This window comes from Papaver somniferum, chromosome 1 (assembly GCF_003573695.1).
Source record: "Papaver somniferum cultivar HN1 chromosome 1, ASM357369v1, whole genome shotgun sequence".
Taxonomy (NCBI): domain Eukaryota; kingdom Viridiplantae; phylum Streptophyta; class Magnoliopsida; order Ranunculales; family Papaveraceae; genus Papaver; species Papaver somniferum.
The window spans coordinates 89,982,477-89,997,340 of NC_039358.1; the positions used below are offsets into that span (position 1 = coordinate 89,982,477).

Below are 14,864 nucleotides of genomic sequence, written 5' to 3' on the forward strand. Positions count from 1 at the left end.
GGTGATCTTTAACTTGTCTTATCTCTTATTTGCAGAGGGAAGTTCCCTGGCATCAGAACTGTGTTTGTTGGATAAGCTACATGTTCTGTTTCGTAGATGTTGCGATAATTCCATTCTCTTATGATGATTGAAAAGGAATACACAGATGCAGGTCTTGAAGTTTATCCTTCAACAAATTTGAGTGTTTCAAATTTCAGTAACAATCTTGCTCAAACAGATAAGCTACATGTTCTGTGATTCTCATTACCTTAAAGTAAATTTATACTTCTGTGCCTTCGCAAAAGATAATTTAATTCAATATAATATTATAATGCTTGTCCATGAATGCAAGTTTCTGAGTTTCAATTGCTAATACATGAATCAAAGTATATCTTCAGTGTTTCTGTTTTCAATTGCTATGACAGTATTGACCAAATGAAGTTTTAGAAAAATAAGGTTCTTAATGACTCTATAGATTGTTTACGTGTATGTGTGGATTGTAGGGAGTGGTGGTGTTGATATTGATACCACAAAAGTGGTTAAGCAGATGAGGATGGTGTTGTCGAGTGAGCTTCAGGTAAACATGACTCCATAAAATTTGATTGTGATTGCCACATTTCTAGGTATCTATATATGTTGGCATATGGATGTGTAACTGCTAGTTATCTGAAACCTGTAACTAGCAGTAACTAGCAGGATGTATCTTGGGATATAAAGTTTATGTTTTATATATTGCAGGTTCTTATGAAAAGGTATATCATGCATATTGGAATGACTAGATAACATTGGTTGGCAGTTGCTTTATGGCCATCTTGTTCTCAGTAAAGGATCATCATTCGGTTTGGATGATGATCTAGCAGTAACTAGCAGGATGTGTAACTGCTAGTTACACATCATGGGATATAAAGTTTATGTTCTATATATTGCAGGTTCTTATGAAAAGTTATATCATGCATATTGGAATGACTAGATAACATTTGGTTGGCAGTTGCTTTATGGCCAGCTTGTTTTCAGTAAAGGACCATCATTCGGTTTGGATGATGATCTAGCTAAAGAAGCGAGTAAAGCAGGTCAATTCTTTATCTTAAAACTCTGTCCTTCGACTCTTCCATGAAAAAGAAAAAAACTATTCAATGCACTCAAATTCTTTTTGAAGTTTTTCTTTGTGAGTAGCTTAGGCACAGAAGCAAAAGATAGCAGAAGAAGTTGTTTCGGTGCTTAATATCGGTGTTGATCTTAATACAATGCCGACTGAAAAGTTTGTTCATTTTGTTTCAGATCGTAACAAAAGAAATATGAGAGAGTTTGGAATATAATACTTTTGAGTTTCCGTTCAGCTTTGAAAAGATGGTAACTACATTGTGCGTTGGGGCAGAGTATGCTGGAGTGCGTGTACATAACTGTGTGCTTATTGCTGGAGGCCAATCTGGTGTATCTGAATCTTAATGCATAGTCATGTCATGTATCATTCTGCGGAGCAAGTCTGTGATTTCTTATATACATCAACATACATTATACGTTTATTGTACAGTTCATGATTTGATCATATTTGCAGAGTTTTATAACTTGGAAAGATAAATGGACTTGTAGCTACTGCTTACATGTGCTAATTAGATGTGTAACTTATATATACACATGCTAATTAGATGTGTAGCTACTAGTTACACATGCTAATTATATGTGTAACTTATAGATACACATGTTAATTGGATTGGATATAAAGTCTATGTTTTATTCATGATGCTCGTTTGCTAGAAAGTGGTGGTGACAGTCGTCATAGGTAATTATTTGATTTCAGTTTATGCTACGGTTAAGATTTGATTTCAGTAAAAGCCATATTTGATTTAAATGAAGGAGATTTAGTTAACCTATAAATGCTTGTTTAACTATGAAATATCATTAACTAAAGACATAATTGAAGAATCTGGATTAGCTGAATCATTAGGACTTCCAGTTGTCTTAATGTATGAGAAAAGTGTTGGTGAAGCTTCTAATTGGGATGTTTATTTTCCCGTTTACATGTGTTTGAAGTTTTTATTGTTTAGCCATCTTTTCAAGGATGCGATAGTTCATGAATTGACCTCGTCTTTCGACGTTAACTTCGTATTGCAGATAGGAAAATTTGAGCTTCATATCATGGAGGGAGAGTTTGTTGATCCTCAGATTGTAGTTATGCTTGGTGAAAACGGGACAGGGAAGACGACATTTCCTTGCTTGTTGGTACACCTTTTTAGATCCCTCTCTTGTTGTTTTTAGTTTCAAATTATATGTCTAGACTGCGCATTTATTCACATTACACAAGTATGATGCATGTGTAACTTCTAGTTACACATGTTATGTGCTTGTGTAACTCCTAATTACACAAGTAGGATGCATGTGTAACTACGAATTACACTAGACGGATGCATGAGTATCTTCTAATTACACATGCTAAAACGAACAAACCTTGTAACCAAAAAATTACGCATGCCAGTTACACAAGATTTATGGATGTGTAACTATAAATTACACATGCTAATTGAACGTGTAATTGTGAGTTACACATGCTATGTGGATGTGTATCTGTTGCATATGCTTATACTTTGGTGTGTTTGATGAGCACTTGTTTTGAGTTTGCAAAAAAATTGAATTCTTGCAGCAAAGTTGTTTCTTGAGCTCTGGTTTTTAATTACTTGATCTCACATCTCCTTATGATAGAATGTGGATTTCATGTAGGTGAAACTGAATATATATTGTTGTATGTACTGTTAATTTTAGTCTTATAAATACTGATTGCTTGTTGTTATATTTCAGGTTTCAGATAACTTCATAAAAGCTTATTGCTTAAATGTGATAATGGTATCGCTGGAATTGGAGTTGACGCTGAATACACAAATCAGATGCATGTGTAACTCTCAATTACACTAGATAGATGCATATGTAACTCTCAATTACACTGGACAGAAGCGTGTGTAACTTCTAGTTACACATGCTAAAAATTATTGTAAACGAATATTAAAGTAATACATGTATTTTTTGTGTGCGTTCTTTTTTATGTCTATTTTTTTGATGTGTAACTTTGCATTACACATGGCATAAGGATGTGTAACTTCTGGATACACATGCCATATGCATGTGTAACTTCTGTTTACACATTCACACTATACTTTAATAATTTTGGGCCTAGATTTAATAATTTTGGGAATAAATTTAAATTTTATTTAATTTGGGGATTGACAATATATAAAAGGGCATGGATGTCTTTTAATAACTCGGGGCCTAGATTTAAATTTCTTTTAAATAAGGGCCTCATATTATGGGTTATCCATGGGTCGGGCCTTAGCTTAATTTTCCCAAAATAGAATTCACAGAATATTTGGGATTGCTATTACGCACACCATTCTGAGTGAATTTCATATATATATATTGAATTACTCAATCGAGCGAAGAGGTTTTTTGCACTCATCACTTCTTAAATGGCTTTACCCCTTGCAAGGTAGCAGCGCATAAAATACAGGAGTTACAATTTTAGCCTTGAACTAAAAACTACCATCAACAAAGTCAAAGGCCATTTGAGTAAGAGAGAGTGAGGGGAGGGCCAAACACTTAATTTCCACTGTACCCAACAATAAAAAGGGAAAAAATTAGATCTCGCAGTGCGGGATCAAAATTGAACTAGCGGCATCACGATCGTTGGATTCCTGAGATGTGACATCAGCAAACCAGTTAACCCTTGTTAAATACTCGATTTTCTTTTGTCAACTGCGTAAATCTGTTTTCCCAAATACCCGGACTTTCATATCCTCCTTTATTCTTTGCACCATGAAGGTCTTTATCCCGGAAATACTGCTATTATATACCAGGGTCAGCTGCTAGTGTTCTCGCTTTCTATATCTTTACCTTTCCATTTCTACTGTATGTATGATTGACTTATAACAGCAAGTCCCAAAACACTACTACAACTGTTACTATCATCTTCATTGCCACTGTCTGGTTGATTATGATTTGTAGCGTTCTTTACTTTGTATATAGTTTTTAATACGATTAAGATAATAGGCAAAAATGATCTAAGATAGTTTTCCACTTCCATTTGGGAAATAGAAGCCAAATCAAGTGCGAACTAAAACTTGGACTCCGAACTCCAAATCGCAACCGGGATAACTTTGTTGCAACAAAGGTGCTACAAAGCTCTGCATCAATACACCATCAGGCGTACATAAGAGAAGAATGTAAACAGATGAGTACAATTATCCCTTTCTACAAGCATCAAAGAGGATTACAAATTAAGGAAAACATACATGTAAAACGTTCCCAGTATCATCACCAATCAATAAATCAAAAGTCCAACTCATTTTTGATTAACAAGTAACAACCACAGGTCCACAACTCACTGCATCACCAGTTCCGTATGCACTGAACATACTCTCGGTCCTTTTTCTTTTGATCCAACCTTTTGTCTCCACACTAGTGCTTGACAATAATGAATCATCGTCATTATCACTAGCTACATAGTTAAAGAATTAATTGGTACTGCATGTTTGATTTGTATATGAGCCAGAAGAGAGGGAGAGTCCAATATATTGTTTGTAACGGGTACTTAGTAGAGCTGTAGTCTGTAGATGCAGACTAGCTAGTATGTATCAATGCATCAAAAAACCCAAACAAAATGGCTGCACAAATATAGAGACACGGTAAATTCTAGGTTTCCAAAACAATAGGAGATATGAAAATTTTCTTGGCGCCAGAAATAGGAAGAATTCCGGGTATTTTTAAAGAATAAGATATATGACATATCTTGGAAAGATATGGCAGTTGTTCAAAAATATAGGGTACTTAACCGTGGTTAATTCTAGGGTTTGCTGATGTCACATCTCAAGAATCTAACGATAATGAAGTCGCTACTTCAATTTTGATCGCGCACTCCCGGATCAAAAATTTTTCCAATGAAAAGACTAGGAGTAAATTATGAACCTTTTCGGAAAATGACAAGTCCTATCGGAATATCATGTGCTAACAAAAAGTTTATGCGTCTAGGCGGTCGTGGGGAGTTTCTTTAGCAGTATATATACCAGGCCCGAACCTCCTTGACACGGCCCAAGGAAGAACCGCTTTAAACTTGAATTGGAGTCCTCGCACAGAACTATAGAAGAAAAAAAGTGAGAGAGTGGGGGAGGAAGATGACGACTCGAATAGCACCGGGTGTTGGAGCGAATTTGCTCGGACAACACTCTGCAGAGAGGAACCAAGATGCTACTGCTTATGTTGGTAATCTCGATCCTCAGGTATGCTCCACCCCTAAACCCTAAAACTCTTAAGAATAGAAATTGTTCTTCGTTTCTAGGGTTTATAGTTTTGAAAATCTACTAAAAAACAATCATGTGTTTGAGAAGTAAATAGAGTTTTTGATTTTTTTTAGAATGAATTTCTATTGAGTTGTTTGAGTAAACTGAAATTTCACATATTAGTTACCTTTTTCTTAAATTGTGCACACAGAATGTGAACTAGTTTTCTTTCTTTTGTCCTGTGTAGGTGAGTGAAGAGCTATTGTGGGAGTTGTTTGTTCAAGCTGGCCCTGTTGGTAAGCCTCCCTTTCCCAGTTCTATTACTATCTCTTATTTCTTGTTATAAGAATTTGAACAAATCTGCTGATGTGTTATGCCCTAGACATGATTAGTGAGGCATAAGGCATTGCGTTTCTATTGTAATGTTAAATTTCTTTGGAAGGAAGCTTTCTTTTGCATCTCCTTCTTAATACATGTTTGGAAGGAAATAGATGTAGCTAATCGTATAAGTATATTAACAAAGCTTTTGTATGACTAAACACCATCTTCATAGGATTAGAACGCGTAGTATTGTTTATTCTGTTGAAGATGCCTTTTATGATGAGAGGCTGTCTAGTAAAATTGGCCCTCGGTACACCGTGAATGTATTGTTGCAAGTCATGTAACATAGTTTCCATAGAATATATATGAATTGGAATGTAAATCTAACTGAGATTGGTGGAAGTTGAATTTGAACAACTACATTCTTCTTAAATTTATTGGCTGAAATGGCAACAAGATAACTCTCTTCTTTTCTCATGCTATGTGTCTCTTGTTTCAGTTAATGTTTATGTTCCAAAAGATAGAGTCACAAATTTACATCAAGGATATGGGTTCGTAGAGTTTCGCAGTGAAGAAGATGCTGACTATGTAAGTCTTTCTGCTGTTTTGTTTTTTTGAGATTTTTTTTTCTTAATTTTGGGCATTAATCAATTGATCGTAGTATGGTAATTTTTTACAAATTTTAATTTGTGTCCAATTTTGAACTGCAGGCAATCAAGACTCTGAACATGATTAAACTTCATGGAAAACCAATACGTGTGAATAAGGTTCAACCCTGTTCCCTTTTTTGTACTTCGATATAGAGTCTTTTGAAATTATTCAAAGTTGTTTGTAAGTTGTACCATATGAAGTCCTTGGAACATCATTAATGCAACTTGTTTGATGTAATACGACTTGCCAATAAGTTGATGAGATGTCATAGATTTACTGTCACCAAAATATGAAGAGTATGCACATTTCTAGTTGCAAGGCCTGTTTCTTTCTTTTTTTTTCCATCTTTTGTTGTCCTCACAATACTGATGCTATGTTAAGCACATCCACCTGTAGCACTTAGAGTGTTAGTTATACCATTGTTTGAGAATGCTATATCAATCATGAAAGGTTAGATTTGGTCACTGAGCTTGTTATTTTTGGATCAGTACCTTGATGGAAGTGGATTAACGTAGTAAACTTTGCTTATGCTTACTTTTGATCGTACAGGAAGGAGCAGTCTATGTTTTTGGACCTGGTTACTCTGTTTTTGTACAAAGCACAACATATGCATTTTAGTGTTAGGACTTAGGAATACACTGGTTCACTGATAGGTGCTGTAAATGAATAGCTTTAGAATGCAGTTCTTCCCATTATATAACCTCATATTCGTTCTAATTTCATGAGTGTTGCACCTTGTTCCAGGCCTCCCAAGATAAGAAGGGCTTGGATGTTGGAGCAAATCTTTTCGTTGGAAATCTCGACACTGTAAGTTGTTTGGTTTGGCTGTTATATTTCTAATCAATTCCTCCTCCGGGAGTTTGCCTTTCAGAATATGTTATTTGATTCATAAGTTTATGTCTCAGCACATGAAGCTAATGCCACGCAATGTTTGCAGGATGTTGATGAGAAACTTTTATATGATACTTTCAGTGCATTTGGAGCCATTGTCAGCAATCCTAAGGTTAGCATTCTACCTATCTTTAAGAACATCTTCTAAAATTTGGCCAGTTGGCAGCCACCGATTTTGTAATGATTTTTATGAGTGGACTCTGATCTCAAGGGCTTCTTTTGTTGCAGATAATGAGAGATCCCGAGACAGGCAATTCTCGTGGTTTTGGTTTTATTAGCTATGATTCTTTTGACACATCTGATGCGGCTATTGAGGTTTGTTCTTTACATGTATACTTATATTTTGGAAGTGAGTTCTGGTATTTTACAGAAGAACTTTAGGAGGAAAGTTCAATATGTTGTATCTAGTAGCTGAGAGCTTGAAGTTTTGAGTTAGCTCCTAGTCATAGTGTCACAATTTTGATTTGGTGGCGATACTTGTTATCCAGCTTAACTGTCACATTTTAGATGTATCAGGATGACTTAGACGAGTTTTTGTGATTGACTACCGACATAAATCCGTCTGATTAATTACGGACATAAGTCTATGATGACTCTACCGACTTAAGTCCGTGTGATTGACAACTGACGTAATTGTGAGAAACATTATTGACTCTGTTCTGTTTTCTGTAGGCAATGAATGGTCAATATCTGTGTAACCGTCAGATAACGGTTTCCTATGCATATAAGAAAGATACCAAAGGGGAGCGTCACGGCACACCAGCAGGTACTTTCCTCTCTAACCCTTTTCATCTTTATATTTCTTCCCACGTACTTAGTTTGCTTGGTGTGGACTAGCTTCACTTGATTCATTCATACATTTTTATATCCGCTATAATCAATTAGGCCCTAATAACCCACTTTAAAACTTGTTAACTGATTTCTGGAAACTGATGAGTGTAACTTTTACATGGTCCCCATAATGACGCTGCACTGTTGACATCGGTATCATCTAGACTTCGATAGTGTGACAGGTTTAGATTTTATAAGTTCTCAGTAACCGGGGTTGGTTTTTGAAATGGTTAGCTGGGATTTGGCATAGTAGCTTACAGATTTGTTTCGTTTGCAGAGAGAGTCTTAGCTGCAAGCAATCCAGGTACAACGAAGAATAGGCCCCACACTATGTTTGCGAGTGGACCACCTACACTGCTTAATGGACCTGCTCAAGGAAATAATGGTCCAATGGGTGCACCAATGCCTCCTCGGCCCTTCATGAATGGCGGTATTCCTCATGGGCAACTTCCACCACCCCTTCGTCCTCCACCAATGCCACCAAGTGGGTCCTTCCCACCTCCCATGCAACTTGGAGGTCCACCTCCATCTTGGCCAGGTCATCAGCAACAACAACAACAACAGCAACAGCACGGCCAAATGATGGTACCATCTGGTATGCCGCCACCTCAACATCAGCAGTTTAGACCTCCACCTAATATGTTACCACCTCCACCACAACAGGGTGGATATATGTCAAGGCCTCCACCACCACCTATGGGAATGGGTGCACCACCGCCTGTTTGGCGAGCACCACCACCACCTCAGCAACTTGTTCAAAGACCCCCTCCTCCGCCTCAGATGTCCATGCCACCTCCACCACCAAATTCACTACCTCCTACATCAGGTTAAATTGGTCTATCAATTTTCGGAACATTGTAACTTTAAAAAATTATTTCAAGTCTATATATGATGATTTTGAAACCAAAGGAATTTCCCTCTGTGTTTGTAGTATTTAGTTATTTAGTTGTGATATAGATACACATCAATGTACGGAAAGTTCTTGTTAACAAAATGAGGAAAGTTAGATCAGCATTTAAAGAATCATTCATGTTATTGTACATTTTGTTTTTATGATTGCCATAGGATTAGGTCTAAAAGTTGATATGAGTTGGATATACATGTTCATCTACAGTTAGGGCAGCAGCAGCTTTCTACCTCCTATAACTGACATAGAGTTAAAAGAATGAAGAGAGCATCCACATCAAGGAATTAAAAGAAGAAAGTGATGCATTGTGGACACACCTCCGTAATGCTCTTTATCATTAACTATTGAGTATGGCCATCACCATTTTTGTGGTCACCCTAATGAATGCACAGAATAATTCAATTGATTTGATTTTATGGGGTTGCTAAATATTGACAAAGTATCTATCCTTCGATTTCAAGTACTAGAATTTTCTATGCTAATTTATTAGTTTTGCATATGGTTTTTGGGTTTGTTTTGTGCTGTGCTGAGGCTTAAAATCTGATGTAGTGCAATCCGAAGACAGTTCAACATACACCAGCTTTAGGCAAGGAAATGGCCCTGGGTGCGCCGAGAGTAGGACGTATGGGATGTTTCGATTAGGCTGATGTTTCCATGACCATGTCCTGCATTCATGTGGTTCTTATAGCATGGTGCTTAAGTCAATGAAATGGAAATGAACCCAATCCGACCACCTAATCCGGTGCCTAATGCACATTGGAGTCCTTCTTTCTCTCTGTTTCTCTCTTCAACTTTCCATGTCACATGCCAGGAAGAACGAGTCACGTGGAGCGGTGTGATTTCGGTAATCTGACCATTCTTTATTTCAATTTGAGCCTAAGCTTTGATATGGACAACTGATAATAAACTCACCATGCAATATGCACATCTGCAAGAAATACAGGCCTTTGTCATATGGTGGTGGTATCAATTGTTTTGTAAGATTGATTGGTAGAGTGGGGTTTTAATAGAGAGGCTACTGTTCTTTGCAGATCCATTTAGTCCCTTCTTCATTAAAGCAAAATCCAATAGGTTCCTCTGCCTACTCTCTAGCTAGCTAGGCCCCCACAATCTTAAAACATGTAGAGGGGAGAAGATGATTCTAAAAGTAATGCTCTCAACCTACTATTATTTCCCTATCTCTCACACAAAAGCTTTGCATGTGAAAGACTTTCCCACACTTGAAACTTCACTTGGAAAAGTAAAAAAGCTCAAGAGTTTTTCAATGTTCAAGTACTTATGCTAGAAATAGTAGGGTTGAGCTTGTTTTTCTTCTTCCATTAAAGATAATTGGGGTTACAAATATTTGTCTATTGTGTCTATTTCGCTACGTGACAAGTGGCAGCTGACGAGACTGATGATAGTATGTGGCCACGAGGAAGATTGGTGGTATCATGATGTTCGACATTACGGTACCGATAACTGCTATTTAAAACGTGGAAGCCGACACCAATCCGTCAAGAAAAGAAAAAAAATTTGATCATCCTCTGGGTCTTTAAGTAGTCTCTGAGAAGTGTATCCGTATAACTACACTTAACTCTCTTCATCCGTTCATAGATACTACTTCTTGTTGGTTCCAACTATTCCAATCATTTTGCCAATAAAACAGTAGAAAAGCAAGCAACAAGTTCACCGGACAAGAATTCAAGAATCTCAAGAAGGCGGAAGAAAATATATTGCGAGTCTTGTTGTTCAAGTTCAATGGGTTGGCTGTCTAAGAAATGACAACCGAAATAAAGCGAGTTTGGGTTTCACAGCCAGTGATCATTGGTGGAGGACCTTCAGGGTTAGCAGTAGCTGCATGCCTTAAGAAAAAAGGACTACCTTCGTTGATCCTCGAAAGAGAAAATTGTGCAGCATCTCTATGGAGAAATAGAACTTACGATCGACTAAGGCTTCACCTACCTAAAAACTTCTGCCAGCTTCCTTACATGGAGTTTCCACCCGACTTTCCATCATACCCAACAAAGGAACAATATATAGAATACTTAGATGCTTACGTGAAGCACTTCTCTATCGAACCAATATACGAAGAGCATGTTCAGATAGCTGAGTATGATTCAGCAATGGGATTTTGGCTAGTCAAAACCAATAACGCAGAATTTGTTTGCCGGTGGCTCATCGTAGCAACGGGTGAGAATGCAGACCCTGTCATACCTGAAATTGATGGAATCTCAGATTTCCATGGCCAGGTATTACATACAAGTTTATATAAAAACGGAGATGAATTCGAAGGAGACAAAGTCTTGGTTTTGGGTTGTGGGAATTCAGGGATGGAGATTAGCTTGGATTTATGTAACTGTGGTGCTCAAGTCTCTATTGTTGTCAGGGATACGGTAAGAGTTGATACTAATTAACTTCATTCATATATTTAAATGTCATTCATTCAGTTCATAAAACTTTGATTGCCCAATCCAACCAGTTTCCATTAAGCTGTTAGTACTATATCTCACATTTTTCTTCGATGAACTTACGGGTTCGGTTTTTATGTGTTGCAGTTGCATATTTTGCCTAGAGATATACTTGGCAGATCAACCTTTGGTGTTTCAATGTGTCTACTAAAGTGGTTTCCTATATGGTTGGTTGATCAGTTTCTTCTCTTCTGTTCACGTTTGATCCTTCAAGATGTACGACAACTCGGTTTCAAAAGACCTGAATTGGGCCCTCTTGAATTGAAGATCAGAACCGGGAAGACCCCAGTTTTAGATGTTGGCACTCTAGCCAAAATCAGAACTGGTCAAATTAAGGTAACAGATTTATTCTCTTGACTAACCAATCATTTCTTCATGACAATACTTCCAGTTAGTACTAGAATATCATTAGTTAGATATCGCCAGTTTCAACAAAAACAAATAGAAGCTTTATGATAATCATGCGCAGTAGTTCAAATGATAACGTTATCATATGACCCCGGCCGGTATCATTTTCTAACTATGGTCTATTACTTTGGTCGTCATCTCAGGTTGTACCAGGCGTCAAGAGATTCACAAATAGAGGAGTAGAATTTGTTGATGGAAGAGTGGATGAATTCGATTCAGTAATACTGGCAACAGGTTACAGAACTAATGTTCCTTCATGGCTCAAGGTAAGATACACAGATATCACTCCACAAGATAATAAGATAAAAACATGAATTCTCCTCGTCGTATCATGATGACATACACCATGAAATCCTTACTAAGTCATCATCGTTTTTGTTCATTTTATTAGGAGGATGAATTCTTTAGCAAAGACGATGGTTATCCAAGAAAACCGTTTCCAAATGGTTGGAAGGGAAAGAATGGACTTTACAGTGTTGGTTTTACCAAGAAAGGTTTGTTGGGAGCTTCTATTGATGCCCAACGAGTAGCAGAAGACATTTCACAGCAATGGAAATCAGAAACCAAGCATTTTCACTTGAGAGTTTGAACCAGTAATGGATATCGTAACTTTTTTTTACCAACACCGTAGAGACGTTCAGAAAAGCGTGACGTTCTGTGTGACTGTAAAGGTTTATTAGCAGCAGCCAGCAATCATTTGTATTTTGCCATGTTTTGCAACACAAAATCAGTGTATAGGTCTGCCAGTGTAGATATATGGATTTCTATACATTCACGTAGTAAACGTTTGGAGTGTTATTTTGTCAAAACAGGAATTTTCTTGTCTTTTTTTGTTTTACATACACTATTATAATCCACTGTTTTCATGTTTCATCACTTCCAACGATAATAATGGACCATAGTTTGGAGAGCCAACTAATATTTCATTTTCTTGCATTGGAGGATTATTAACTAGATAACTCGAGTACTCAAATTCCAGGAATGCGACTATACATTGATGAAAACAGTGTACCATCTTTCTGATTTTGACATTAACCTTATTCTTCCAGAACTTCATTCAGTAATTCCGAACAGTAGGTGGTGAATACAGATCAAACGATCCCGAGGCTTTAAAACGGCACACGTAACTGCACGCAGCTCTGTAAAAACTCTTCAAGTGTTACCCGAAGGCTGCGCACATCTGTCACTCCGTGTTTTTTTTTATTATTCACTCAGTCGGCTGCCAAGCGAGCAGCCGATAGAGCATGTTGCATCCACATTATCCACTGTCTAGCTCTACACTCTGTGTGTTATTGAGTGCGAACAGTTGTGCTTGGCAGGTCGGCGTAATGGAATGAGTTGATAAACCACTAACTAACAATACATCTGGTCCTTCCCACATTCATTTATGTCTACATCCTAAACTCCAACCTCAAGGTCCTTTAAGGCACATTCTTTATAAGCTTTTCTACAAGTGTTTTCAAAGATGTTAAAGTGGTAAGAAGAAGAACTTATCCTTTTATGTTTTTTGATGATCAAACCAAACAATCAAAAAAAGGAAACTTAACTAATCATTTATCCGTTATTGGGAGTGAAAGGAGATCAAGAAACCAAGAAGAACACAGCATTGATTGTTTAAGAACTTTATCAATCTAATCACACACTAAGTGGTGGAATGGCATATAAAGATTACGAGGGTCCCAAATAAAAGTTGGGTTTGGTTGCTTAATATGACAAAGCAACTAACACCTAGAAAAATAAATGGGTCACAGAACTTAATTAGCCATGCCCTAGTTCCTGTCAGAAGAAGTATATTCTTTCATCTTCACCTCTCTATGTGACATCATTCCCATCTTGGTTTAATATGTCAAAGATACTCTCAATCATTGGCCCCCAAGAGTCAATTCTATGTGATCCCTTCACTGAAACAAACTTGTTTGGTTTTCCTCTTTAAACAAGTGGGTGCAACCAACTTCAAATCTTTGTCAAGGAAGAAAGTAGATGGTAGTGCAAGTAATACCTTATCTGATTATCTCAAACCCACCGAGTCCGAGTTTGGCCTTCAACATGCATCACAGCCTCCTCCTACCCTAGCTTACCTAAACTATTGTCTTAAAAAGGGCTGTGAAACAGTAAAAGGAGTAACATCTACGAGTTATGTCCATTCTAATGACTAAATAGTACTTATTCTTGACTGCAAGTGCAACACAAACATTCAACTCTATCTCTCAAATGATTGGGACCTCTGCAAAGACATTGAATAGATGATCCACTTTCTAGGTTGACTTTATACCGCTGAGAATTAGAGTTAGTTTTCACTAATTTCTGACCAATTTATGCTGTATGAATATACTCTACTGCAGAATTCCATTCAAGAAAAAACTCAATGATGCTGTATGAATATCTACTCTGGTATTCAGAGCAATGTGGTTGGGCATCAATCTAGTCCAGGACAGAAAATTCAATTGAGTACTATCTTTCTCATGGATGGATTAACAAGATGTGAGCTGTTTTTTTAGTTTGTTTACAACTCAAATAAATGTAAATATTCAAGTGCAACAAGAAAGATAAATTTTTTGAGAATCAACGTGAAAAGATTACAACGTTGCTTCAGCAATTTATCAGAAATTTCAAAAGTTAAAGCAGAAAAGAAAGAATCACATTTCGAAATCCCAAATTGTTTCAGCTCTCAATTTAGGCCTTTTTGTTTCATCCGCCAAATTGACTGATGCCGAAATCTGCAAAGAAAGAAAAACGATACCAGAACATAAGCAAATATAAAGTCAGGAAGAGTGAGTGACGGAACCCATATAGAATCGTACAAAGGTAAGTTTCACCAGAAAAACACTTGTTGCTTTTTGCATGAGCATCACACAAGGCCTGAACGTGTTCAACATATCTACACTACTTTTTCTCTAACTTGTACTAATGAAAAAGCAAGGGATAAGATGTGTCCAAATTGAAGATTAAAGGTTTTTGGGGTTGGCAGTAGCCAGTATCACAGGGCCTGAACGCGTTCAACAGGTCTACACTACTTTTTCTCGTATCTGTACTAATAACAAAGTAAAGGATCAGATGTGTTCATTTTGAAGATTAAAAGTTTGGGGGTTGGCAGTAGCCACTAGCCAGTAGCCACATCAAGATATGTGCAAAGATCTGAAAAGCTGTTAGCATGTTAAATAGGGT

At 37.1% G+C, this 14,864-nt stretch overlaps 2 protein-coding genes across 2 annotated transcripts; both read left to right on the forward strand.

Moving 5' to 3' along the window:
- Positions 1-5,083: 5,083 nt before the first annotated feature.
- LOC113294135 (splicing factor 3B subunit 4-like) lies at positions 5,084-8,960 on the forward strand. Its single transcript, XM_026542555.1, has 9 exons — positions 5,084-5,240; positions 5,488-5,536; positions 6,061-6,149; positions 6,272-6,328; positions 6,957-7,019; positions 7,150-7,215; positions 7,332-7,418; positions 7,776-7,869; positions 8,212-8,960. Exons 1-9 carry the CDS (start codon positions 5,136-5,138, stop codon positions 8,763-8,765), a joined length of 1,164 nt encoding a protein of 387 aa, XP_026398340.1. The 5' UTR covers positions 5,084-5,135; the 3' UTR covers positions 8,766-8,960.
- Positions 8,961-9,911: 951 nt separating this feature from the next.
- Positions 9,912-12,609, forward strand: LOC113294141 (indole-3-pyruvate monooxygenase YUCCA2-like). Its single transcript, XM_026542561.1, has 4 exons — positions 9,912-11,216; positions 11,379-11,627; positions 11,843-11,965; positions 12,091-12,609. The coding sequence occupies exons 1-4, from the start codon at positions 10,602-10,604 to the stop codon at positions 12,286-12,288; spliced, it is 1,185 nt and encodes a 394-aa protein (XP_026398346.1). The 5' UTR covers positions 9,912-10,601; the 3' UTR covers positions 12,289-12,609.
- Positions 12,610-14,864: the final 2,255 nt, after the last annotated feature.